At 41.8% G+C, this 25,595-nt stretch overlaps 1 protein-coding gene and 1 long non-coding RNA gene across 2 annotated transcripts; both read left to right on the top strand.

Annotated features, from left to right (window-relative positions):
- The first annotated feature begins 1,496 nt into the window (after window positions 1–1,496).
- Window positions 1,497–17,023, top strand: lcorl (ligand dependent nuclear receptor corepressor-like). Its single transcript, XM_069168464.1, has 7 exons — window positions 1,497–1,618; window positions 3,078–3,143; window positions 6,706–6,794; window positions 6,947–7,073; window positions 10,488–10,709; window positions 10,810–10,888; window positions 12,265–17,023. The coding sequence occupies exons 1-7, from the start codon at window positions 1,525–1,527 to the stop codon at window positions 13,328–13,330; spliced, it is 1,743 nt and encodes a 580-aa protein (XP_069024565.1). The 5' UTR covers window positions 1,497–1,524; the 3' UTR covers window positions 13,331–17,023.
- A 5,448-nt stretch (window positions 17,024–22,471) lies between these two features.
- Window positions 22,472–24,856, top strand: LOC138209700 (uncharacterized). Its single transcript, XR_011179182.1, has 2 exons — window positions 22,472–22,797; window positions 22,895–24,856. It is a non-coding gene; the product is annotated as an uncharacterized lncRNA (long non-coding RNA).
- The last annotated feature ends 739 nt before the right edge of the window (window positions 24,857–25,595 follow it).

Here is a 25,595-nt window from a genome sequence, read left to right as displayed (position 1 = left end):
ATACAGTTTCTCCAAAAGACTCCTCCAGCTCCGCTGTCACAAGGACCGATATAGGAGATCATTCCTGCCGACCGCAATAAGTCTGTACAATAACTCACCTCTGGCAAAATCCATCACACAACAATAACACTGTTGTCTGTGTTTCTTGGTTGTTTGTATATAATATATATATATATAATATATACAGATATATAATGTACTGTATATACTGTGCATTTTATATTTAATATTTAATTATTATTTTTTACTGCTATTTTATTGCTTTTTATTATTCTATTATTATCTTATTGCTTCCTGTATGCTGCTGTAGCGGAAAAAAAAATTCCCCTTGGGGATTAATAAAGTAACTACCTACCTACCTACCTACAGTCTATGATATAATCTGAATCCATCACATAACAATAACACTGTTGACTGTGTTTCTTGGTTGTTTGTATATAATATATCTAGATATATACTGTACTGTATATACTGTGCATTTTATATTTTATATTTTTTACTGCTATTTTATTGCTTTTTATTATTCTATTATTATCTTATTGCTTCCTGTATGCTGCTGTAGCGGAAAAAAAATTCCCCTTGGGGATTAATAAAGTAACTACCTACCTACCTACCTACAGTCTATGATATAATCTGAATCCATTACATAACAATAACACTGTTGACTGTGTTTCTTGCTTGTTTGTATATAATATATAGAGATATATACTGTACTGTATATACTGTGCATTTTATATTTTATATTTTTTACTGCTATTTTATTGCTTTTTATTATTCTATTATTATCTTATTGCTTCCTGTATGCTGCTGTAGCGGAAAAAAAATTCCCCTTGGGGATTAATAAAGTAACTACCTACCTACCTACCTACAGTCTATGATATAATCTGAATCCATTACATAACAATAACACTGTTGACTGTGTTTCTTGCTTGTTTGTATATAATATATAGAGATATATACTGTACTGTATATACTGTGCATTTTATATTTCATATTTTTTACTGCTATTTTATTGCTTTTCTATTATTCTATTATTATCTTATTGCTTCCTGTATACTGCTGCAGCGAAAAAAAAAAAATTCCCCTTGGGGATTAATAAAGTAACTACCTACCTACCTACCTACAGTCTATGATATAATCTGAATCCATTACATAACAATAACACTGTTGACTGTGTTTCTTGCTTGTTTGTATATAATATATAGAGATATATATACTGTACTGTATATACTGTATATACTATGCATTTTATATTTTATATTTAATATTTTTACTGCTATTTTATTGCTTTTCTATTATTATCTTATTGCTTCCTGTATGCTGCTGTAGCGAAAAAAAAAAAAAATTCCCCTTGGGGATTAATAAAGTAACTACCTAACCTAACCTAGAAACTCCACGTCTCCGAGGCCACCTCCCCCTGGCGGTGAGCCGCGGGAAGGACAGGCGGCTGCGCTTTGCAGGTCTCGAGCGCTCCTTCCTCTCTCGTTCGACCGGAGGGAGAGAGAGAGAGAGGGGGCGAAGAGAATGGCGGTCGTGCTGTGCACCAAATGCACGGCAGAAAGGAAAGGGCTTCGTCGGGAACTGGACTCATGGCGACACAAATTGATACACTGCGTCGGTATGATCCATTTGCGGTTTCGTATTTTGTTTAAAAAAAAAAAAAAAAAAGAAAAAAAAAAAGGGGAATAATCATCATAATGAGCGGGCTTCCGAGTTGTTTTTTTTTTTTTTTTTTTTTTTTTTTTTTTTTTTTTTTTTCTGCCCGGCAGCAGGAGCATCGCTACTCGTTAAACTAAGCTAGCTGTAGCAGGCTCAAAGCTGGCTCCGTTTCTTTGTCCCTCTGAGCTCAGCTCGGCTCAGCTCGTGTGAGCGCGTTGGTATTGTTGTTCCGTGGTCGAGAGGATCGTCGACTCGGGTTGTGTTGATTGTCGTGTCGCATACAAACCCGCATTTGTTTACGGACGTAAAGCGCTTGGCTATATGCTAATGCGTTGCTAAGCTAACAACGCTGTTGATGTTATTTAGTGGGGAGAGGACGGAGGTCGCTGCTGCGTTAAAGGAAGCTAATGTCAGTGCAATATGAGGAAAGCATTCATTTCAGCGGTCTCGGGTGACGGTTGTCCTCTTACCATTTGCTATTTTTAAAGTTGTTTTTTTTTTTTTTTTTTTTTTTTGACGCGGCAGAAGCCGGTAGCGCTAACGTGAGGCTATCTTACCGTCGGGACTGTTGTGACAATCAAAAAAAAAAAAAATACACGAATCTGTTGAAAGGATGGCCGAGATGCCGACGACCAAAATGTGAGGCATAAGATTTATTTTTTTTTGCGTGGGGACTGTAGCGATGGTGTGGAGGCGGTGCAAAACTCGGATGTATATCTTTAACTTGGGAAAAAAAAAAAAAAATAACGCACACAATAGACTGTGCGGGTCACAGGTTGGGCCTTTAGCGTGTGAAGGGTTTAACACACGTATTTTACTTTTACTGCAACTTTCTAAATCCCGCAAAAATAAGTAAATACAGTAAGTAGAAAAGGAAGCTCGAGTTTCACAGTAAACGGTCTTATGTGTTAGTCTGCTGACCCTGAATGACTGGTAATGCTGCACAGTGTTAACAAGAGTTATTTCAGCTACTGTTCCTTGTCTGTCTGGAAATCCTCTTTGGGTTTTAGTGGTAAATGCATCCACTGATCGCTACAACCCACATGTAGTGTTGCTTCATTACGTTTTGTTTTTTTTTAAACTTGGGAGAATCACCACTTAAAACTTGAGCCAATCCAAATATGCAACGTTTTCTCTATGTGGGAAGCAGGACAAGGGACAAAAATGTTGTCAAGTCCCACATAAAGTGGGACACTGGTCACCCTGGATCTATGAATTGTTTGTATTTTTTTTTTTTTACCAAGTGGTCATAAAGATTGCTTATAAAGAATTGAATGTGTTGGGTGCCCTGAAGTTGATAACTGAGCCGCACAATTGTCTGTACAAATATGTTATTGCCAAATGTTGAGCACTTGAAGCATGTTTTTCTTGTTCATATCAGCTCTGACGGATTGTTTTTTGTTTATTTTGTCTCACAGGGTTTGAAAGTATCCTGGAGGGAATCTATGGCTCGTTGCTGCTGAGAGACCTCAATTTATTTGATGGTGGGTTATTTACTGTGTACATTTAAAAAGTCTCGATTATTCTGTGTAATCATAAAAGAATTACACATTCATAGAAAGAAAAAAACCCAGTAATTATCAAAGCAACTTAGTTTTACAAACAAAGCATTGGTCTGTCTTTTAATGGCTTTTAGTTTCTTAACCCTCTCTGTGGTACTCAGACCCAAATTCATTTAATTCTACAATTCAAATCCTCAGAAATGTGTCAGTTATTCAGGGGTTTTTCTTTTTGAAAGGCAACTTTACCAAACAGATGGGCATTGGTTGTGGATTTTTTTTTTTCAGCCGTGAATTCATACAAGTTTTATTGTGTATCTAGTGAGTATTTATTACAGCAGGATGGTCTTTGTGGGATTGAGTCACCACAAACACATATCCAGTATTGTGTGATACATTAACGTTTCCTGTTTAACAGGAATATAATGTTACTCCTTTTTGTGAAGACGGACTTCAAAATAACAAAATGTTCCTGTTCGCAGCTGCTCACTTTGGAACAAGTCACAAGTGACTCATTCTGTCGTTTTATGCCTGCGTGTCGGTCGTGGCCGGGAGTATTATGTTTTCGAGGTGTCAGGCCGTCCCTCCCCTTATCATAACCGCAATATCTCTGGACAGCCTTGAAAAAAATTTCAAATGTGGCTCAAACTTTAACTTGGACTCAAAGATTAACTGATTCAATTTTGGTGGTCAAAGGTCACCGTGACATCCCCAAACATGTTTCTGGTGACAACATGAAAATTCAATGGTCTAATTATGACAGCATTTCACACAAATGTCTTGTAGAGTGAAATAAGATAAGATTATTTTATAACTCCTATAGGGGAAATTACAGTGTTCCAGCTGTTTACATTCTAGATTAACAATATCCAGTAAAAAAGTACCTCTAATAGTAAGCAACCTAAGATAAGATAGACTAATTACAATGAAGTAGAAATGTGTCTACATAAAATAAAGATATAATAGAAATAGATTTAAACTGAAATGTAAATGTATCTACAGAAGAGGTAGTTAAAGGGAGGCTGTGGCTCAGTCGGTAGAGTGGGTTGCACACTAATTGGAAGGTTGGTGGCTTGATCCCAGCTCCTCCTGTCCACATGCCCAAGTGTCCTTGAGCAAGACACTGAACCCTAAATTGCTCCCGATGGTGAACCATCGGTGTGTTGTAAGTCGCTTTGGATAAAAGCATCAGCTAAATGAAATGTAATGTAAAGTCAAATTGTGCATATCAATGAAGTGCAGCCATACATTATTTAGGTAATGAAATGATAAAGAGATGATATTTTATATCCAAGAGGTCAACGTTACTGGGTGAACATAATATTCTGTCAGAATATTTTTCTGTCCATTATTTAACCTCACAACTCAAACAGAAGGGGAGATCTTGACCCTATTTTACATTTGTTCAGATACTGAGTTGGTGACACTAATTTTGGGTGTTCACCTTCAAACTGTGGTGATTGTTTAGGTCTTCCTTGCTGTCTGATTGAAGATGTGTGAAGCATCCAGGTTTCTGATTTTTTTTTTTTGTGTGTGTAATTATTATTAGCATTGTTGCTGCAACATCCATATTTGAAGCAACGTCTATTGTCATGCATACAACTTTATGAAATATCAGAATCCGTCTTCACGACATATATTAAATGAGTCTGGATAGGAAACTGTAACTTGGCTGGTTGATAGATGCAAATAACTGCAGGACAGTAATTTTAGTTTATCTTTAAAATTATGCATAGATATTCCTTCAGTTTTCCTGTGTGAAAAGAAAGCAACTTGGATTATTGGATGATAAAACAGCCATATTTACATAGATGATGACCTCACAATTCACCTTACACTACAATAGAATAGTGTAAAGTGTAAAATAGTGTAAAATACCTACCTAAAAAAAATTAAAAAAATTTCCCCTCGGGGATTAATAAAGTAAATACCTACCTACCTACCTACCTAAAGATCGTCTGGCATATTATTGACAGTCTCCTTCAGATTTAAAGGTATGGCAAGGTCACCTCAGAACGGGTTTCTACCAACTTCAACTTCACCAAAGCCTCCAGCCCTGTCTGTACAGTGCGCTACAAGGCACAGCGTCAGACTCAAAAGAACAACGAAGCTTTTTACAAAACATTTGCAGTTTATGTAATGTGCGGTTGCACCAGAAAACATACCAGCGGTACAACCCCCCCCCCCCCCTCCCCTCCCCGCCCTCCCACCGCTCCTCTTTTAACAAGGCAGCTTGGTATAAAACTTGATTTAGTCGACCCCGAAGCAAGAGAATACAACACTATTTCCTCTTTGTTTAAGGGCAATCGATTTACCAGTGAGGTATTTTTATAGCATTAAAGAAAAGGCTGAATTTAGATATGACCACACCCAGTCAGAGGTTTTGCGATTTAAAAAAAAAAAAAAAAAAAAAAAAAAATCGGGGCAGTCCCAAATGTTCCTGTGTGCATTACTGGTCACTGTGGGGCACTAAACATTAGATCAAGTTATTCGGTGCCATTCGGTACCTTAATAACACTTCTTGTTACATCTTTATTGCTTGTTTTTAAGCAGTTTCAGACACTTGATGAAATGTAAAATTGATCAAACTGGCAGCTAAACAGTCCCATCAAGTCAGGTTTGAATTAGTGTATTAGACCACTGCGTCTTTATCTGTTTCTTTATAACGGGTAGCTACACACTCCCAGCACCCCCATACGTTAACATATCCATTGACTCGCATACATTTAAAACAAAATCCTTCATAGTTCTATTTTAATTGAGCCAGCTAACCCTGAAATTATCTTTACTCCCGGTGGCTCTGCTGTGCTCATTAGCTTGTAGCTTTTACAGGCCCCAAATAGCACTTACGAGGAGCCAGCTGCCAAAACATGCAGCTTGCTTTACACTATCTGGGAATCTCAGTGAAGTCAGCAGCGTGCCATCTGGAGTTCGAGTGAGGTTAGACTGGAACATAATTAGATAATATGTGATAGAGACCTAGCAGCCATGATAAACTGCTCAGTGAAAACACTGTTTGAGTGACATTTATTTATTTGGCCCTGATCTTGTAATTTGTAATGAATTCAAGCCAACGTTTCTCTCGTGTGTTTGTGCTGATGACGGCTTTGTTTTCATTAAGCAGCCTTCGTCTTTAATTTGATGGCCCGAAACTGTTGATTATCACCTCTTTGATTAAAATAACGGAATTAAACATATTGATTGTTTAAAAATAAAAGCTCTACTGCTATAAATGAAAATAAACAAAATACTCCGCACATGTTTGTTCTCTCACCTGTCTGTAAAACATTCTGCAGTGCAAGAGTTTCCTGCTGAAATTCCTGCAGTCTCTATTATCATATTAGGTTTGGCTATTATGACAGTATAGCTCATAAAAGGATTAAGAAACATTTCAGTAACATGTTCAATTTTCTTGTTGAATAAAATTATTGTGAAGATGCCTTTTGAAAACCACTGCAGCCTCTTGTCAAATTGCGTATACCTGTTTGATGATCCATGATGGGTACTGATTTATGAATGCCTGTTTATATGTTATTTTTTCTTTCAGACTGTGAGCCTGAAGAGGTGGATGACTGGTCCCCAGAAGCAAGCTCCTCTCCATGTTCATTCTGCAACATTTCCCCAGACAAACTCAATGTAAGAACCATCCTCATAATCCACAAATAGTGGTTGTATTTTGCCCTGCAACCACCCAGTTCTATTTTAAGATACTGACTTTTATAGTATGTCATACACTCATAAGAAAAACAGATGAATAAAGTACCATTTTTCGTTTTTTTTTCATGTAGGATCCAGTACCTGCAGCCACGTCGCCCCTCTCCTCCCCCTCTGATTACTCTCCTTGTCAGGCACCGACCACCTCCGAGAGCAGCCAATCAGCACAAAGGTTCCTCCAAGCTGTGTTTCACAAAAAAGGTGAGTCAGGTGTGTCTCTGCTTGTGAACCAATGATATTCTAAACCTACTGCCATAGGCGCATGGCTGTCAGCCTTCTACTTGTAATTATTCAGTTACTCTCCGGATAGAATAATTAGCAGCAGCAATAACAATACTCCAATTCAGTGTTATTAAAAAGCAGCACTGTCTGCTTTCATTTGTCTGCCTTGGTAAATAGATTTTCTTGGGGGTAAGGGGGCAGATTCAATTTTTTTCACAAAGCAGAATATTTGCTACACAGTTGGTTTCCATTTTACGCACTAAGGTTTGAAATATCCTCTGATTTTGCTGTTGCAACACCAGTACAGTGGAGGTGAATTAAATTTCATTTGTGATAAAGATTAAACTTGATACGTCTCTCCACGACCCATGTCCTGGCTCCTCCGAATATTGCTGACCTTGTTGTTATTTGTTAACAGTTTATTATAGGTAAATGTCTTGCGAATGACTGATTATCTATCAGCACAAGCTTTCCTAGTCTGTAAGGAGTCCTTTAATTTACCATCAAACTATTTCCGAGGTTGAGATGAGTTCTGAATCTGAAGGTGACTCAGTGACTCAGTATAGTAAGATGTCTTCTGTTTTCCATAGAAACCCATCCTTGTAGTTTACAAAGTTGGGAGTAGGAGTGGATGGTATGGATGAAATCCTTCATAATGTTATATGTAGTTTTATATCTCAATATTGATAAATATTGTTATATAATAATATGATTTTTTTTTTTTCATAGCCATGAGAAATTGTAAAGGTGCAAAAACCATAGAGGAATACCAAATAAAGTGCACCATCAACTAAATGACCCAACTGACCACAGTGACCTGCCACAGTTACCATGGTATAAACATCTTATCAAAATATTTCTCTGCTAGTATTAATACTTCACTTTCTCATGTATTTATCAATAGGAGTTCCTTGTAATTTAGGATGTTTTTGAAACACTTATCACTTTCGCTGCTAATGGGGTGGGACCAGGAGAGATGTTTGTCACAGTGGAGCTCTTCTTCAGTGATCAAAAATACCGTCTCTCATTTCTTATCCTCGTCATCATTGGCAAGATGGCGCGGTGGATGGCAGCCTCGGTAAATCGCTCTCTCCTGCTTTTTGCGATTTTGTTTATTTGCGTGGTTTTCTGTTGTCTCATACACCAGGGAGGAACTCTTAAAGTTCCAGCTATCCTCTGGTAAAACCTTTTCTCCAGTTTTCACCGAACCAGAAAGATTTACGGAGGTATTAGTCGGAGGAGCAGCAGCTCTCTGTAGGATTTGCCGGACACCGTGAGAAGTGAGCTGGAGCGCTCGTTAGACTGAGACAGCCATCCATACATCTGGCGAATGTCCGTTCTCTGGCCGACAAGATGGACACTGCTGCTTCTTAACAGTAAGAATCCGGACTTCTACAGATCTGCCGCCCTGTGCTTCACTGAACCTTGGCGTGCTGAGCACATCCCGGATACGCTTCACCTGTCGGCATTCCACCTCCACCGAGCGGACCGCGTAGCAAAGCTATGGAATCTGTTTTTATACAAACAAAGGTTGGTGTACAGAAGTCACGGTGTTACAGAAATCATCAGTCCTCACTTAGAGACCCTGTTCATGAACTGTAAACCTTTTTACTCGCCGTGGGAGTTCTCCTCGTTTATTCTGGTCGGCGTTTACATCCCTCCGGAGGCCAACATGGAGAAAAATCCATCCAGACTCCCTGCTCATCCAGCATGTGTCAGCGCTTTCAAAAACAGAAGATCAGGAAAGCACCAGGGCCAGTCGGTGTGTCTCCGTCCTGTCTGAAAGCCTGCGCTGACCAGCTGGCCTCCATCTTCATGCAGATCTTCAACAAATCCCTGGAGCTATGTGAAGTTCCCTCCTGCTTCAAACGCTCCACAATCATCACGGTTCCCAAAAAACTCCATCACAGGACTAAATGACTACAGACCCGTCGCCCTGACGTCTGTAGTCATGAAGTCCTTTGAAAGACTGGTGTTGTCCCACATGGGCAGGCCCCCTGCTGGACCCCTGCAGTTTGCCTACCGGGCAAACGGGTCGGTGGATGATGCAGTCAACATGGGAATGCACTACATCCTGCAACACCTCGACTCCCCAGGGACATACGCACGGATGATGTTTGTGGACTTCAGCTCGGCGTTCAACACCATCATCCCGGAAACCAAACTCCCCCTCCACACCAAACTTACCCAGCTCACAGCGTCAGCTTCCATCTGTCAGTGGATCTCAAACTTGTTGAGTGACAGGACGCAGCAGGTGAGGCTGGGAAACATCCCATGCAGCACCCGGACAATCAGCCCTGGCACCCCCCAGGGGTGTGTGCTCGCCCCTCTGCTCTTCTCCCTCTACACCAACGATTGCACCTCAGGAGACTCGTCTGTGAAACTTCTGAAATTTGTAGAGAACACAACGGTCATCGGCCTCATCTGGGACGGTGATGAGTCTGAATACAGACGGGAAATTGAACAGCTGGTTTTCTGGTTCAGTCAGAACAACCTGGAGCTAAACCCGCTCAACACTGTGGAGATGACAGTGGACTTCAGGAGGAGCCCCCCAACACTGCCCTCCATCACCATCCTCAACAACACCGTGTCTGCTGTGGAAACCTTCAGGTTTCTGGGATCCAAAATCTTCCAGGACCTTAAGTGGGGGTCCTACATCAACTCCATCATCAAGAAGGCCCAGCAATGGATGTACTTCCTGCGGCAGCTCAAGAAGCTCAACCTGCCCCAGGAGCTGCTGATCCATTTCTACTCAGCGATAATCCAGTCTGTTCTCTGCACTTCTATCACCGTCTGGATTGGATCGGCCACCAAACAGGACAGGAACAGACTACAACGGACAGTCATGACTGCAGAGAAAATCATCGGTGCCGACCTGCCCTCCATTCAGGACTTATACTCATCCAGAGTCGGGAAACGGGCAAGTAGCATCTCTGCAGATCCATCCTACCCTGGACACTGTGTTTCAGCTCCTCCCCTCTGGGAGGCGCTACAGAGCACTGTGCACCAAAACAACCAGAAAGAGAGACAGTTTCTACCCACAGACCATCACTCTGCTAAACAGTTCACATGTTCGATATCATTGGATCTTTTGCACGACACCCAACCGCATCAGCATCATTTGCACAAGGCGCAATTGCACCATTGTTCAGGTGTATGTATGTATATATGTTTTTTAACTGTATATATGTCTATTTATGTTTTATATGTTTTATGTCTGTCTGTTTTTGTTTTTGCACAGAGAGAACAAGTTACAACTAGTCAAATTCCTTGTATGTAATAGCATAGCTGGCCAATAAAGCTGATTCTGATTCTGTAATCATGCTCATCATGTTCCAAGTTGAAACCACTCTTTTTTTTACCTTCTATCTGCATGTGTGTTTTCTTGGTTAGATGTGTCACTGGGCTGCAATACCAACATCCCTTCGGTCGCCCAGGAGCTGATGAAGAAGATGATACATCAGTTTGCCTTGGAGTACATGTCCAAGTGCCTACTCCACGCCAATACAAATGGTGTTACAAGGACCTCTTCGCCCTCATCAGAAACATCAGACGCCCCTCTGGACCTCACAGTGAGCCGAACCCAGGAGGAGAAGGAGAGTGAACCTGAACCAGGTAGGCAAAGCATTAACTACAATAACATGGACATCCCCTGAAGGAACCAAACCACTGTACTCGGACCCTAAACAGTTTGAATTAATTTGCCTTGTAACAGACGCCGTGCTTGACCTCTCCAACCGAAACTCTGCCTGCTCAGCAACTTCATCGTCATCATCTAATCACAAAGCGTCAGGGTAAGAGTTTTTCTTGCATTGCTGCTGGTCTTGTGAATGTTTGAGGATGACTATGATCTATTAGTTAAAACTGGGAGTTCTTCTTAAACACAATAATGGATTTACGTGACCTAAGCATTTTTGTGCACATCCACGATGACTAAAACTTAACTTTGCTTTAGGAAATATTTGTCTTTTACCTAAATAACAAAGTAAACAATCAAAAATATTTTTGTAATCAAAATTCCACTTAGTTCAGCAGTGATTTTCAGATTTATTTATTTATTTTTTGCAAACAAACTTAAAGATGTCTTCATAAATAGCTCTTATCAATCTTATTTTGAATTGGTATAAAAGCTTAACTTAAACATTCACAGTCAGAGCAAATAAAAGTCATAATTCCATTTTATCAAAGGTACCTGAGTGAACTATATTTTGTTGAGTTTTTATTTTTAGTTGATGTGTTGAATTAGTAGTACTGAACACAACTTTATCCCTAAGGATTGGGGCTAAGGATAGCTCAGTAAAGCCGATACCCATTGGTTAAAAAAGGCCTCGACACCCTTAGAGTTCAGTTCTGTTGACCAAAGAAGTTGTATAGCATGACAAAGATTGAGAGGTTAGCATCAATACTGTGTTATATTACTGTCATTTTGTATCAGTGCTGCTTGATGTAAATCAGCTAATTGATGCCTCATTGATATGCATACTCTTTTTTTCTTTTCTTTTTTTTTTGTCAGTGTGTTGAGTCAGGTTATTTAAGTCACTCTGAGGAGCTAGCTTGTGTTTGGTGTTTTGGTTCTATGGGGTTGACTCTTTTATCTCTTGAGCGGTAACGTCACAGCAATGGCCGTATCATAACATTTGTTAACAGCTCAGGATTGTACAATGAGGTGAACATTGCAGTACCTCACAACGATTTTACCTCTTCTTTTTTTTTTTTTTTTTTTTTTTACTGAATCAGTAATGATGAGTTTGATTATTCGACCTTCAAGCATGTAGGACTCTCACTGGATATCACAAAACTACAGGGGTTGTATGTGAGCGCCACAGTAACCCCAGCCATTCACAGACTGTCCCACCTGGACGTGAAGAGGCTTTGCCACACACAAAGAATGTGTGTGTGCAAGACACACACGGCAGCAGTGTGTATGTGTGTGTGTGTGTGTGTGTGTGTGTGTGTGTGTGTGTGTGTGTGTGTGTGTGTGTGAGGGCCCAGAAACAGACTGAGAACATACAGACACGAAACTATCAGTCGCAGTGATGTTACCAACACAAGGCATAAAGGAGTGGACCCCTCGCTCTGCACCCCCCCTCCCCCCCTGTCCCCTATGCCAAAATCAAACCCCCTCCATCACCTCCATCCTGACCCTGCTGTTTGGTCCTCCCATCCCTAGGAGGCAGCGCAGGCAGAAGGAGTACACTGAGAGGAGCTGGGAGCTGTCTGAGGGGTTGCTGTCCAAGGCTTTGAAGGATATTCGTTCAGGGAGGCTGCAGGAGCAGCGGGCTGCGTTGCTTTATGGGATACCTCTTCAAACCCTGAGGCAAGGTCTGGACAGCTGGGCAGAGGGGAGGCTGGGGATGCTGCATCAACTTACACCAGGAAGCAGAGATTTCAGGGATGAAGTGACATCGTACAATGTGATGTCATCGATGTTAGGCGGCGAAGCCCGTCTGGTTCTGCAGAAAGTGGCGGCATGGGCAGAGCAGGCAGAAATTGGAGGAGCTGCCGAGGAAAATGGAGACTTTAGTTTCCCTTCGTCTGCTCTGACCTTTTATCAGCCGAGGAGTCTCCAGAAGACCCTTCCTCACGGTTTTCCCCAGCTCAGGGATGCTCTCCAGTCCCCACCAAGCCCCACTCCCAGTCCTGAGCCACCCACACCTCTGCGTATTCCTCAGGTTCGTTCCATGTCTGACCACAACAGGTCAGTCTCAGCTGAGAATTGCAGCGTGGCGGAAAACCTACATCAACGTACCTCATCGACCGAAGGTACTGCCAGTTCATCGACAGCAGCTGCCAGGCCTTCGTCTCTCTTCAAGCTCAGACCTCCACTCTTGGCACAAGGCTGTCCGGGCAGTGCCAGCCAGTCACCTCATCACCTGGGACTACGTGGATCTTCACTGGATGAGCCAGAAGAGGGGGCGGGTTGCCGGGATAAAGACAAGCAACCCAGAAAGAAACGCGGGAGATACCGCCAGTACGACCACGAATTGTTGGAGGAGGCCATCACTATGGTGATGGCTGGCCGCATGAGTGTGTCCAAGGCCCAGGGGGTTTATGGGGTGCCCCATAGCACACTGGAATACAAAGTCAAAGAGCGTACTGGGACACTGAAGAACCCTCCCAAGAAGAAGTCCGCCAACTTAAGCTCATCAAGTTCCAACTCGTCCGGTTCTGGTACCGCGACCAGTTCCACTAACTCAGGGAGTCTTGCCTCAGCTGCTGACGCGAAAAGGTTCTAGACCACAGAACGCCTCAAACTCCTCAGCACTTGAACACATCACCTCGTACAAGATACACATTTTCTGGAGACACTTGTTTAAACACAACACATGCCTTTACAAACTACACGGATATTAATATTCAGGTCTTTTAACCATGTGTCTGTAATGTGACAGTCATACTTAAAGCTGTGTTTCTCTTGCTTAGTCCTGGGTTTGATTTAAAGCAGCTACAAAGTACAGCATTTTTTTAAAGAAGCAGTTGTGCTCAGGTCAGCTTTTGCTTTCAGGGGCTGCTAAATTCAACAAACTTGTCAGAGCTTCAGTTTTTATCACTACAACAAAAAACAAATCTTGAAAGATACTGCTTTCATTATTATCTGTTTTCTGGTATCAGCGAATCGTATTGATCCAGTTGTGCGTTAGATAATTAATATTATTATAAATAAAGGGCTGCAAATAATTATTTTCATTATCGATTAATCAGTCTAATCAATTAGCTGTTTTTGTCTTTAATATGGGATTAAATGTAAAAAAAAAAAAAAAAAAAAAAACGTTGACCAGTGATTCCCAAAAGCTCAAAGTGCAACCTAAAAAACATTTTGATTAGTCCCGACCAACAGTACCAAACATAAGATATTCCGTTATCATCATGGAGGACCCAGAAATCATTCATATCTAAGAAGCTGGAATCAGAGAAATTTAGCATTTTGATTCATCGATTAGAAAAATGTTGGAAAATGTTTCTCTATCAACGAATCAATTAATCATTGCAGCTCTATTTGTTGTCTTTAGTTTTTGGACGGTAGTGGATTCTATGGCACAGAGGTATGAGCTCTTAAACCAATAAGCCAATCACCCAAAAATGATTCTGCCACTGCTTTGATAATTGATTATTTGTTTGTGTGTTAATTTATGGAATGTTTTGTTATCATCACCAAATATACTCCAGTTCTAGATTCCTAAAAGTGAGACTTTTCTCTGACTTGTGTGATATGGAATATTTTTGGTTTTTGTTCTGCTCTTCAGCATTTTGAACCTGCCCTAACGATCAATTGATCAATCAAGAGAATAATAGTCAATTATGAAAATAATATTGAGTTGCAGCCCTATTTTGTGGACAAATCGGTGCTTGTTTTGGTGTTGTTAGAAGATTTGTAGTATAGTAAAATGATACCAGTATTATCCTGTGAAGGACCTTCAGGACCTTCTGCGCTTGTAGTTTCTCCTCGAGGAGAGAAACTGACATTGATTGTTGTCCAAAAGATTTCCGAGAACCAAGCATGAGAAACACAGTCGTGGACCTCTTCAAGCTAAGAAATGAAGTGTGACTCATGTTTGCTTAGTTGTTAGATTATTAGGTTATTCAGGTTTGATTCAATTCTTAATGCTCCTCGGTAATGGAGCACTGATGATTGTCATTTGCAGCTTTCTATCTCTCTCTGGGTATCTTACCTCGGCTATCCAAGTGACTTAGAGCCATTATAACAAATGAAAAACTCATTACTGTTGTCGGACACCTCTACAAACAGGGAGATTGTACAGTATAAACTGCTGTGGTGGCTACATCTTAATTGAGTTTTGGTGTAAGAGATTAGTTTAGCCATTTTGTGTCCACCTAGTTTCCTTTTATTTTGGTGCGAGCTAGTCTGAACATTGTATTGAGTGTAGTTGGAATGCAAATGTGCAGCATGTTTTAAAATGTGCACTGATAAGCTTGGGAAATGTATGTTATTGTGCACTTGTACTGTTTGTGAAAGATGTTCTTTTATTACAGATATTTACTAATTCTGCTACTGTAGCTGTATTACCGTAAACCTCATACATGACTGCTGCTTAACTTTACTTTGCGGGACCTGTTTTCCTGACACAAAGACGCGTAGCTACGACGAGAACTGTTTTCAGCTAATTATTCAAAGGTGACCTGCGGCGTAGCGCGCGAATCCAAACTAACGGCTGTGCGGATAGGGTTTAATTTTGTATTATTGGTTGATTGTGTCGGCTACTGGAGGTCACAGTAGTTTAAGGTTTTGGTGAAAGTTGCCAGCGTGACTGTCGGCATTGCTTAGTGCAAGGCTTACATGCGACTTTGTCCGCGTCTGGAAAAATGCTAATTGTTGCGTCTCCACTCACGTCTGCCTATTTTCATTAACAGTGCTACTACCAAAGCAGCATTTCAGGGTTACCCACACAAAGCTGCTTCGATTTGTTTTGCTTGTGATGTCGTCTTGCCTGTTTCTCACTCTATCTCTCTCGCGCGCTCTCTCTACTAACCTCTTTGCCACATATACCTCTGAACTTTACCTGCCTATAGCCCAGTGTCAGGTTTCACATGAAGACCTCTGTGTTAGGATACTGAATCTGTTGGGGTACGAGCTCTTATTAACTTAGGAAAACTTACAAGCTCTTTATCGCTCACCTAAGTGTAAATCTATCGCCCTCGACGCTTAAACTTCTGCAGGGAGATTAATGTACGGTCAGCCATTTGGTGGAGTGTAAAAGAATTTAGAAAAACGGTTGAAATTCTGCCCTGGGGCATTTACAGTAGATCTGCCATGTTCTCAGCAGGTTATCTTTGTGTATGCTATTTTGAAGGTAATTGTGACGTTATTAAGTGTTATTTATTTATTTATTTTTAAGCATCTTTTCTTTTTTTTGTCGTAATATTACGTGGCAGATTTCAACCTTTTTAACTTTGGCAACCATCCAAATGGTGACGTCTCCGCTCCTGAATGTCTCCGCTCGTAACGGTACACAGTGCCTGTGTCTGGGGCTACAGTTTAGTGCAGCATGATATCTCTACTCTGGGAGTTATCTGCTATTTCTAACAAAGGGCCAGTCTGTAAACAAGCCCAAACACCTCTTGAGAAAAAGAGAATTGTCATTGTGGAATCGTATTGCAGTATATTCTGGGAACACACCTGGGCTTTGAGATTAAGGCATTTTTTGTTGTTGTTGTTTTTATTTTATTTTTGGACTGACCTGCTGGCAAATCTTCAAAGCATCTTGATATAAATCTGCTATTTATGCATAAGTCAATTATTGCACTATGATTTCCAAGAAGCATTTTTATTGTAGGAATCTGTTTTGTGTTGTTACTGCATACTTATTCATTGATTGTGCTTCAGAATTGTGATTTTACTAGTTTGATTGTAGTAGTTCTTGATTTGTAATGGAGCACTTTGATGCAATGTGATATATGTATCGCTACAACTGCATGAACGCTTTTAATGTTTGCTTATAATTTATTTAGTCCAGAAATGGCACTCCTGATAATTGTGGTTGTTTAGTGCTTATGTTACTATGAAATTATTTAAGTGATTTAAAAACTAATTTTAATATCATAACAAACAAACTCAACAATAACACTACAGAATGTAACACTCTTGCATCCAGCCTAGTTGAACCTTGACAAGGTTTGGACGCATACAGCTGGGGAGTGTCCATTATCAAAGAAATGTTACTGTTATTAAATCAATGACTTGATTTTGTAGTGAAAGATTTCACTCACAGGACCTTAATTAACTCTTGAATCCTTTGAACATTAAATGTTTTTTTGAGCTGTTAGTTTGTTGGCAAAAGTGCTGTTGAAAAAAAAAAACAAAAAAAAAAAACATTTTAGTCTGAGCGTTTCAACAATCGTTCCTTCTGCTTTTAGCGGAGTGTTATAATTTGCCTTCAGCAGCATATCAATAAAACAGTTCTCTAATCTAATTAGTTGCTTGTCGTAATTTTACACAACGGTTTGCTTCAGGGTATTTGAACAGTTGACTTTTGTTTGAGTGTTTTTCAGGAATTGATCAGTCATGCTGGTTTGATCAGATTTAACATTGACAATCCTGATTAGTAAAAGGCCTTCAATTTGCTCTGACGACCCCAAAACTCTCCGGCAAAAGGCCACTTTTTAACACGTGTTTTTTTTATTTTGTCATAAACAGACTATACTTATGGAGAACTTTATCATATCTGTACACAACTACTCGTGTGGATATTTTTATCTTATGTCTATTTTAAAGAATAACCCTGCTCCTGCTCGTAAATGCAGCCGACGCAATGGGCTGCAGCTACCGCATGCTACATAACATCTGTAACACAGCAATATGAAAAAAAAAAAAAAAAAAAAAGCACATGGATGAAGTGGAAATCAAATACCAGGCAGTAAAAATGATAAGCCTAACACGATAAAAAGTTAATTGTATTGTTGTTGAAAACACGGTCAAGACTTTGTTCTGGTTGTATGAGTGCTTGTCTGTTGTTGATCATTTGAAACTGGGTTCAGCCAAGAGTAAAACCTCCTAACTCCAGTTTTCACCTTTTTGCCTCCAGCTCCCTGCTGCCGCCATTCACAGAAGAACGGGGAAATCTGGGACAGCGGGGGTCGAAGTTTCCGTCTGCGTTGGAAGCAGTTCTCGGTTCTCTCTGCCCACCACACCGATCCTTGCTCTACCAGATCCTGAAGCTGGCACACCAGGAAAAACTGCTGCCGTTCCTTAATAGCAGACCTATGGGTCAGACTGAATCTCACTGCTGTCCCTGTGGTATAAACCCACAGGGTAACGTTACTCCTCATTCAGTCCCATTTAGTGAATGTAAAGCCCAGGACTGCGGCGTGTTCTACCCTTTAACTGATTGTGATCATCAGAGTCATGACAGTGCAGTGTATCATCCAGGAGACTCCGGGTCTAGCTGTAGCATCCATCACTACCCTTTCAAAGACTGTAACAGTGAAGGTCAGCGGGGCTGCGGCTGCGGCGGTGTGCAGAGGTGCAGGATGGAAACCTACACTGTTCGGTGCTCTCAGAAGCTGCACTGCAGTTCCTGCCGAAGCCTGACCGCGGGTCGCATTAACAACTTGGTGTGTTCGTGTGCATCCTCTCCTCCGTTATCCCCGCCCCCTTCGCTGTGCACTTCCTCCTCCAGTTTATGCCCTTCCTCACAAATATGTTATAACCAACACAACTCCTCCTCCTGTCCCTCTAATCTAAACTTCATTTGTCTGACACAAGTCAGGGATACAAAAGAAAGAGGGGTTGGGGATGGGGATCCTCCTTGTCCTGTCCTGAACAGAGAGCAGAGCCCCTCTCCTCCCCCTCTTTCTCCTATCCCCTCGGACATCAGCAAGAAAACGGATGAAAAACCGCCCTCCCTCCTTCATCATGGACAGGAGGAGGAGGAAGAAGAGACTGACCTCACAGTTAAAAATAGTCATCTAGGTGCAACCCACTGGGAAACAGATGTCAATACAGCTGTGGAGGATGAGCTACAATTAAAGACGGCAGGAAGTCGTCAGGCCGAACAGAACCCAAGTGGGATTTTTCTGCAAGATGTTATGAATCGCTTCAGTGAGAAACTAGAGACAATCAGGCCTCTAGACAAGGACCCAACTCTGGTTTCTACTGCCATCTATGTTTCTGAGAAGGAGCAGCTGCAGACCCCCTCAACCAGTCAGAACCAGCAGTTTCATGCTGATGCCCATCTGACTGAAATCATCACCACGGTGCTTCACACAGGCAGTGCTAGTGACTACAACCTAAGTGAGCTGTTCAATCGCCATGACAACAGAGGGCCCACGTCACCTAACACCCGTTCCCGTCGTCGTCAGGAAGTTCTCACTGCTATAGCAACACCTGCTGGTGATGCTTCAACCAGACGGCATACTTTACAAATTAAACGGGAATTTGCAATGCTCGATCAGTCGCGCACGAGAAAAAAGGTGCTGCCAGCAAAGAAGGCAAGACTGAAAGAAGAAAATGTTACTGTAACTACATCATGCACTTCACCAGACCCAAACCAAGTCAAAGAGGTGTCAAAAAGAGAAACTGAAGTAGGCGTTGAACCTGTACAGAATCACAGAGTTAGGGAGGGACCACTGAACTTGCTTTCTCCAGAAAGTGATGGGAATGGAGTAAAAGACGAGATACAGGCAGTTATAATAACGGAAGAAGTTCAGATCATCAAAGCAGAAGAGAAAGAAAGAGAAATATCCAGTGAGGAAACAGATCGTACTTTGTCGGGTATTCAAATATGCACCCCTGAACTAGAGAGCAAGTATATCAAACCGGGCTCAGAAGACGATGATGTACGAAAACAGGGGACTACAGTGACTGCAAACTCAGGAAAACCGTGCGCTGGGCCCTGTGAAGAAGATGGGATGTGTCCCAGCGCTGAAAGTGATGGGAACCATGAAGAACCCCCATTAGGTCAAAGCTCTGACACTGACAACGTACAGGATGAAGGTAAAGATTTTTATTGTCCCGTTACAGATAGACAGAAATGTCAATCAGACGACTCCAAGGAGGCAAGAAGATCCAGGAGAAACATAGTCCCTCCACAGCGGTTCTCCTCCTACGTCACAGAGCCCAGGAAGATGTTCTTTGTTGCATGTTTCACTGGAAGCATCTTTAACAATGGAGCACAAAAGGACAAGGTTTTGACATCTAGCACCTCGAATGCCTTATCCAAAGATGCAGATGCTGAGGACACCCACCTTGAACACGCAGAGCAACTTGCCTTTGAGTCAAGACAAAGTGAACAATGTGGGCCATCTTTCGCGGAGTCAGAAGACCAATGCCAGGTCTCTGCACAAACTGTGGCTGCGAGAGAGAACAGTCCTAAAAAACACCGCTCGGACAGTAAGACGGATGACAGCGACCGTGACGCAACACCTCTTGGAAGGCTACGATCATCACCAAGAAGAGTGCAGGTGTCAGAGGTGCCTGAAGGCTCATCAAATACAGATGTCACCACCAAGTCTGCTACCTGTGTTAAGAGCCCTCCCATCTGCCAATTCCAGTACACTAGTCCAATCAAGCTCATGTTCGTGTCAACAGTAAAAGATAAGGAAGGAATCAAATATAGTCTGAAATCAGCCGGCTCTGGTTCTGGTACACAAGCAGAAGAACCCTTTGACCCCTGCGTAGAGTCTTCATGGTCAGGAACACCTCAGAAGCACAAAAGCCAGAGCAACGAGTCTGTAGCATCACCAGGAAAATCTATTTTTTCACCACTAAAATCTGCTACCTCACGCACAAGATCTTCTTGTTCACCAACCAAGACACCATCTTCACCAGTCAAGTCTGCTTCTTCACCAAAGTCTGCCTCTTCACCAAGGTCAGCCTCCTCGTCACCTAAAAATGGTTCCAGAAGATCCAGCGAAAGTACTCCAACTAAGCGTGTAGCTGGACCCGAGAGCCAGGGATCACCAGGTAACTTGCCATTTCTCCATGAAACCACTCCTACAAAAAGGCGTCCAGGCCGGCCAAAGAAGCTGGGACCACAGCTGGAGCAAAAAGCCAAGAGGCCAATTGGTCGACCACGTAAGCAGAAGGCTGTGGAGTCCGCGACGGTGGCAAAAACAGAAGCTGGGAAATGTCTTCAAGCATCTGATACGGAGGAGAATGTAAACAAGAACCTCAAAATAACAGTGGTGTATGGTCGTTCTAGAAGAAACAAACGAATGGTGTCGGAGGGCTTTGACCAGCTACAAACAGAATTCCATGATGCTTGTCAAGCAGTAGGTCTTAAAAGAGACTTGGGCATTTTGCTGCACAAATCTCAGACCAGCACGGGTAGTATCAAAACAGCCTCAGAGGAGTTGCATTTTGTCAACCCTGCAAAAGAGCCCGCCCCTCAGTCCAGCAGTAACATCAAATGTCAGCAGAAGGATGATTCTGTCCCCTCAAGGAAACCAGGTAGACCTGCAAAAGTAAAAATCTCTGGAATTTCAGTTACTGTAACTACAGTGTCCCCTCGGCAACGCAAAATTCAGTTAAATAAAGATACCCGGCGGTCACCCGAAAGACTGGGTCATAAGAAAGCACTTCTACCAGAATTTAAATCTGCCAAAGAGCCCTGGACAATCAGCCACCAGTCACCAGGCAAAAAGAGTCAACTAAAGGATGGAAGTAAAGACAAACTTCCGAATCAGCCTGTAGCAGTGCGACACTCAGTGAGAGTGCGAAAACCCTCAATTCACTTGTTGCATGCTGTTGCCACCTCCACTTTTAGATCATACAGCCGAAGTAATGCTCTGCTGCGACGCTCTAAACAGCTTCTGCTAACCAAGGCCAGCAATGAAAGGAGACTGGAGGAGAAACAGAGTAGTGTGGAAACATCAGGGGAGAAAAGACAGCCTTGCGGACCAGAGAGGAAGAGCGTCACTCAGCACCTGAGCCGATTGGCAGGGGTATCTGTAGATTCAATCTTTTCCCCAAAAGAGACGCTAAAGTGGTGGGCAGCGTCAGCTCAGGAAAAGACAATGAACCAGGAGCTTTCCCAGCGAATACGAGCAATCTCCGACACCTGGGTCTCAGACAAGGTGGAAAACATAAAAAAGGGAATTTCCTTCAGTTCAAAACGAAGCACTAAAGGCAACAGCTCAGTTACCAGGAAGTCAAAACAGCCCTCGGTGGTCCGATCGCTGTTTGACTGTTCACCTAACAAACCGAGGTCCTGCAGCATGCAGCAGATCTGCTCCTGGTTCATGCAGACGACCGAGACACAGTCTCTGGCTATCACCAAGAAGACGAGCTCCCGTAATCCTTACGAACTTGTGCACATCCCACGTTCTGTCAATAAAACGAGTGTTTGCTACAGTCCTCAGGCAGAGCGACTCCGCAAACACATCAAGAAATTTGCCAAAACTGTGCCAAAAAGTCCTTTGCAACATCAGCAGGCTCAGAGACGGTTGAGGAAGAGGAATAAGGAACCTCTATCAACACACAAAATTAGGCGACAGCTTTTTACCCCCAGCTTTACAATGTGGAAGCTCGATCGAGGAGTTCAGTGGTGTCGAAGCAGAGCGTTGGGTAAATACCAGGCCACTCTGTTTAGAGCGAGGACGAGGTTCTTTATCCGGAAAGAAAGGGACACGTGGCGAAAAAGGCAGAGAAACAAGAAAAATATTACGGTAGCAACAAGTTGCTCAAATGGACACGAAGCAACTGGACTACATTCAAAATGCAAAGCATTACGCAGATCGTCAAACGATGCATTCTCAGACTGTTTGGAGAACCGTTCTGCCACTCAGGAGCCTGTGGATTTACACAAAGAGCAGAACCTCTGCTCTAAAGCCTGGAGTCATGAGACCCTGAAGAAGTGCAGTGTGTTACTGAAGAAGATCAGCAAATCAGCTGAGGGTGGGAGGGTGGGCTTGGTGAGTGGGGACTCCTTTACTGTAAAACTGGATTATGGGTCACCTCCTGCTTGCCTCTTTGCGGAAAGGAAGAGGGATCTGGTAGGAGTTGTTAAAGCTGTGAAAACTGAAAGAAAAAGGAGTATAAATAGGAGGAATGCCTCCGGAGAGCTGGCAGCTTCTGCACCCAAATCAGTCCAGGGGCAGGATGCGGTGCCAGTTGGAAGGCAGATAGGCAAATACAAAAGTCCCGGGGTTGTGTCTACTGAACCACCACAACCACCACCAGCGAAAATCATGAGACAATCTCGAATGAGGGGCCTAACTGGGCCGAGATGGCAAGACTATGTATTCGGTAAGTACCTTGCTTCTTGTATTAAAATTCACTCGAGACGCTGACTCTGATCTGATCGCCACGAAATGAATCTGTGCTTTCTCTCCTTCTCTGACAGAAAACTAAATGAAGCATGAGGCCTCCTCTTCCTGGGAAAGGGACTGTGGTTTTACGTGGTGCCTTTGGACTTTGAGCTGACCACGTGGACTGACCATCCCACTATGGTTCAGTCTTACACTCAGCAATTATGTAGTAGTCTAACTTAAAAGCTTGATGTTGCACTATTTTTATCCATGGATACGTATGTCTTTTTTTTTTTTTTTTTTTTTTTTTTTTTTCCTTTTGGTCAACTTGCCTTTCTCTTTTTGAACATGTATAGTAGAACAAATCATTACATCAAAGAGTTTTAGTGGGATAAGTACTTGTCGATGAGCCCTGTCAGAATAGCCGTGTTGGAAGGGAAAGGCAAAGCTTGACCGTGTTAAACCAGTGCTGTCTCCCCGAAAACATACCTCATTGTCAAGGCCAACTTGGACATCTTCCTTTACTGTAACTTTTAACGTTAAACCAGTAACAATTTTTATACTTAGTCATAGACTCCAGCTCTAAAATCCCCAAAGCTTTTTAAAGAATTTGTAGCGACTCATACTTTGGCACTGTTTAAATTACATTTTTTTATTTAATAATTTTAGGTTTGGTAAAACTATATTGGATTTTAAAACTATTCTTTCAATCCGAGCCTTGTTTGCATTCTTTTTTGATGCTTCACTGTTGTTGTGTAGTCGGCAAAAACATGCTTTTCATGAAGGAATCTTTTGGATCAACTAAGCCCCATCTTCACTGTAATTGATATCTGTGTATGGGCCCCGAGTATACAATTGTGCAGTCAGCTACAGTAATTAACCCTCAGCCTGTACAAAAACCAAATATTTCATTTCATTTTTTTCTTTTAAAGTATTTCTAAGCATTTGTGAATTTTAGTCCCAGACTGCAATTATCAGAAACATGCATGTTCAAAATGGCTACACATTCAGTCCCAACTCCCCACAAAACCCAGAGGTGTATGAGAAGTGAAGAAAATGGCATTATGCATTCGTAGAACATAGATTCTGATTAATTTCTTGGTTTGTGGGATCCGTTGTCTTTGTGAGTGTTTTTTTTGTTTTCACCCAAAGCGCATACTGTCTGTCGGTGTCAGATCTACTTCTTGCACTATTCCATTTGAGATTATTAATCCCACTACATAGATTCCTCCTCCCATATTTTGCACACCCCACATCCCACTACTAAACCCCTACTGTAAATCTAGAGAATATGTTTGGTGCAATACAAACCCAGAGGATTTATCAGTATGTAGTACTTATTTTATTGCTGACAGACGTTTGGATGTACACAAGTACCAATAGCCTGTGATGTTACTTCAGTTGTTTCCATAGCCATCTAATGTGAGTTTAAAGGATACTTCTATACAAACTGTTTTCCCCACCTGCTTCCCCTCTCTATGAAGCAGAGGAATCACATACTTATAATAGCATTAAATTGTATTTATCATAAACGTACAAACATTATTTACTGCTTAAATGCAGGTGGGAGGTGTAATGCCGTTTCCCTGGAGTTCTGTTTTTTTGTTTTGTTTTCCTCAAGGTGCAGCAAGAGACGCCTACCTCCACTGGGGCTCAGCTAGGCCTACTGCTCTTTTGCTTTTCAGCTGTGTGATAGACGAGGCCAGCGAGTTGATCGATAAACGCAAATCTTGGATCAATATCTTCTGTTTAGAGGGCAGGTAGATCCAAGATGTCTGGCTGTAGGTCAAAACTTAACCCTGTAGTGTGTATTGTGCCTGACCCTTGTCATGTATGTCACTATGGTTGCCATTTCAACACGAGGGAGGTGGGAAGGCTCAGTCTTGTGATTTGAAAAAAAAAAAAAAAAAAAAAAAACATCAGCCCTTTTGTTTGTTGAAGAACCTGGTGCTAAACATCTGTTGTATATTTTCTTGGTCATCTGTTTTTATACTGTCCACTACAGATGCAACAAACAGGTGTCTGTGACTGGAACAATAAAGAGTCTTTTGAAATAACCACTGAGCAGTATGTTTTATAGTTGACAGGAAAATGTGCCGAGTTTGTAAGAAATAAAGAGGAAACGGCTAAGTGTGAACCTCTATGGTTCATAGTCAGCATTTCAGCCAGTAGTGCGCTTCCCCTTGTGATCACTTTAAACCAGAGATCCCCCCCCCCCCCCAATATGAAGTTTGGCCTAAATCTTGTGTGTTTTGACCCACCACGGCATTTAACAAGCTTGTACTTATTCTCCTTTTTTTAAGCACTGCAATATTCAAACTACCAACTAAAGTTCGTGCAGCTAAACAGCACCACGGCCTAATATGACTTTTACTGCAATGTACACAGTGCTTTTAAGCTTCCGATTAAATTCCTTTGGCCTACCTCTCATCTATGAAAACATGACGGTACTCTCTCCTGCAGCTGATGCTCTTGTGCTGTTAGCGTGTCCTACGTCCCTGACTTCAAGCTGCCAGTCGATGAGATCGAAGCAGTGGCGCACTGATAAGAGAAAATTTAGACGAATTGTCAAGAGAAAAAATATTAATAATAGTATTTTAATTATTCTGAAATTTAGGTCTAGATTTAGTATGTACTTTTTTTTTAATAAAATATATCCAACTTTTTTTTTTTTTATTTCATATAAACATTTATTGTTTGGCATGTAACCCATCTAATCTATAGATAGGCTACAGAGGATTCCCATCCTGGCTCTACATTGGAAACAATTTGAGCGCCTCTGCCTTAAACACTGTA

This window comes from Embiotoca jacksoni, unplaced genomic scaffold (genome assembly GCF_022577435.1).
Source record: "Embiotoca jacksoni isolate LCO1_2020_lvr unplaced genomic scaffold, fEmbJac1.0.p SCAF_4, whole genome shotgun sequence".
Classification (NCBI taxonomy): domain Eukaryota; kingdom Metazoa; phylum Chordata; class Actinopteri; family Embiotocidae; genus Embiotoca; species Embiotoca jacksoni.
The sequence above is the reverse complement of the archived record's forward strand: the minus strand, read 5'-3'. Positions and strand labels throughout refer to the sequence as shown.

Coding starts and splice junctions, on each gene's coding strand:
- lcorl (XM_069168464.1), top strand. CDS start 1,525: ATGGCGGTCGTGCTGTGCACCAAATGCACGGCAGAAAGGAAAGGGCTT. Junction 3,144..6,705: donor AGACCTCAATTTATTTGATG/GTGGGTTATTTA, acceptor TTTTTCTTTCAG/ACTGTGAGCCTGAAGAGGTG. Junction 10,889..12,264: donor TCTAATCACAAAGCGTCAGG/GTAAGAGTTTTT, acceptor TCCCATCCCTAG/GAGGCAGCGCAGGCAGAAGG.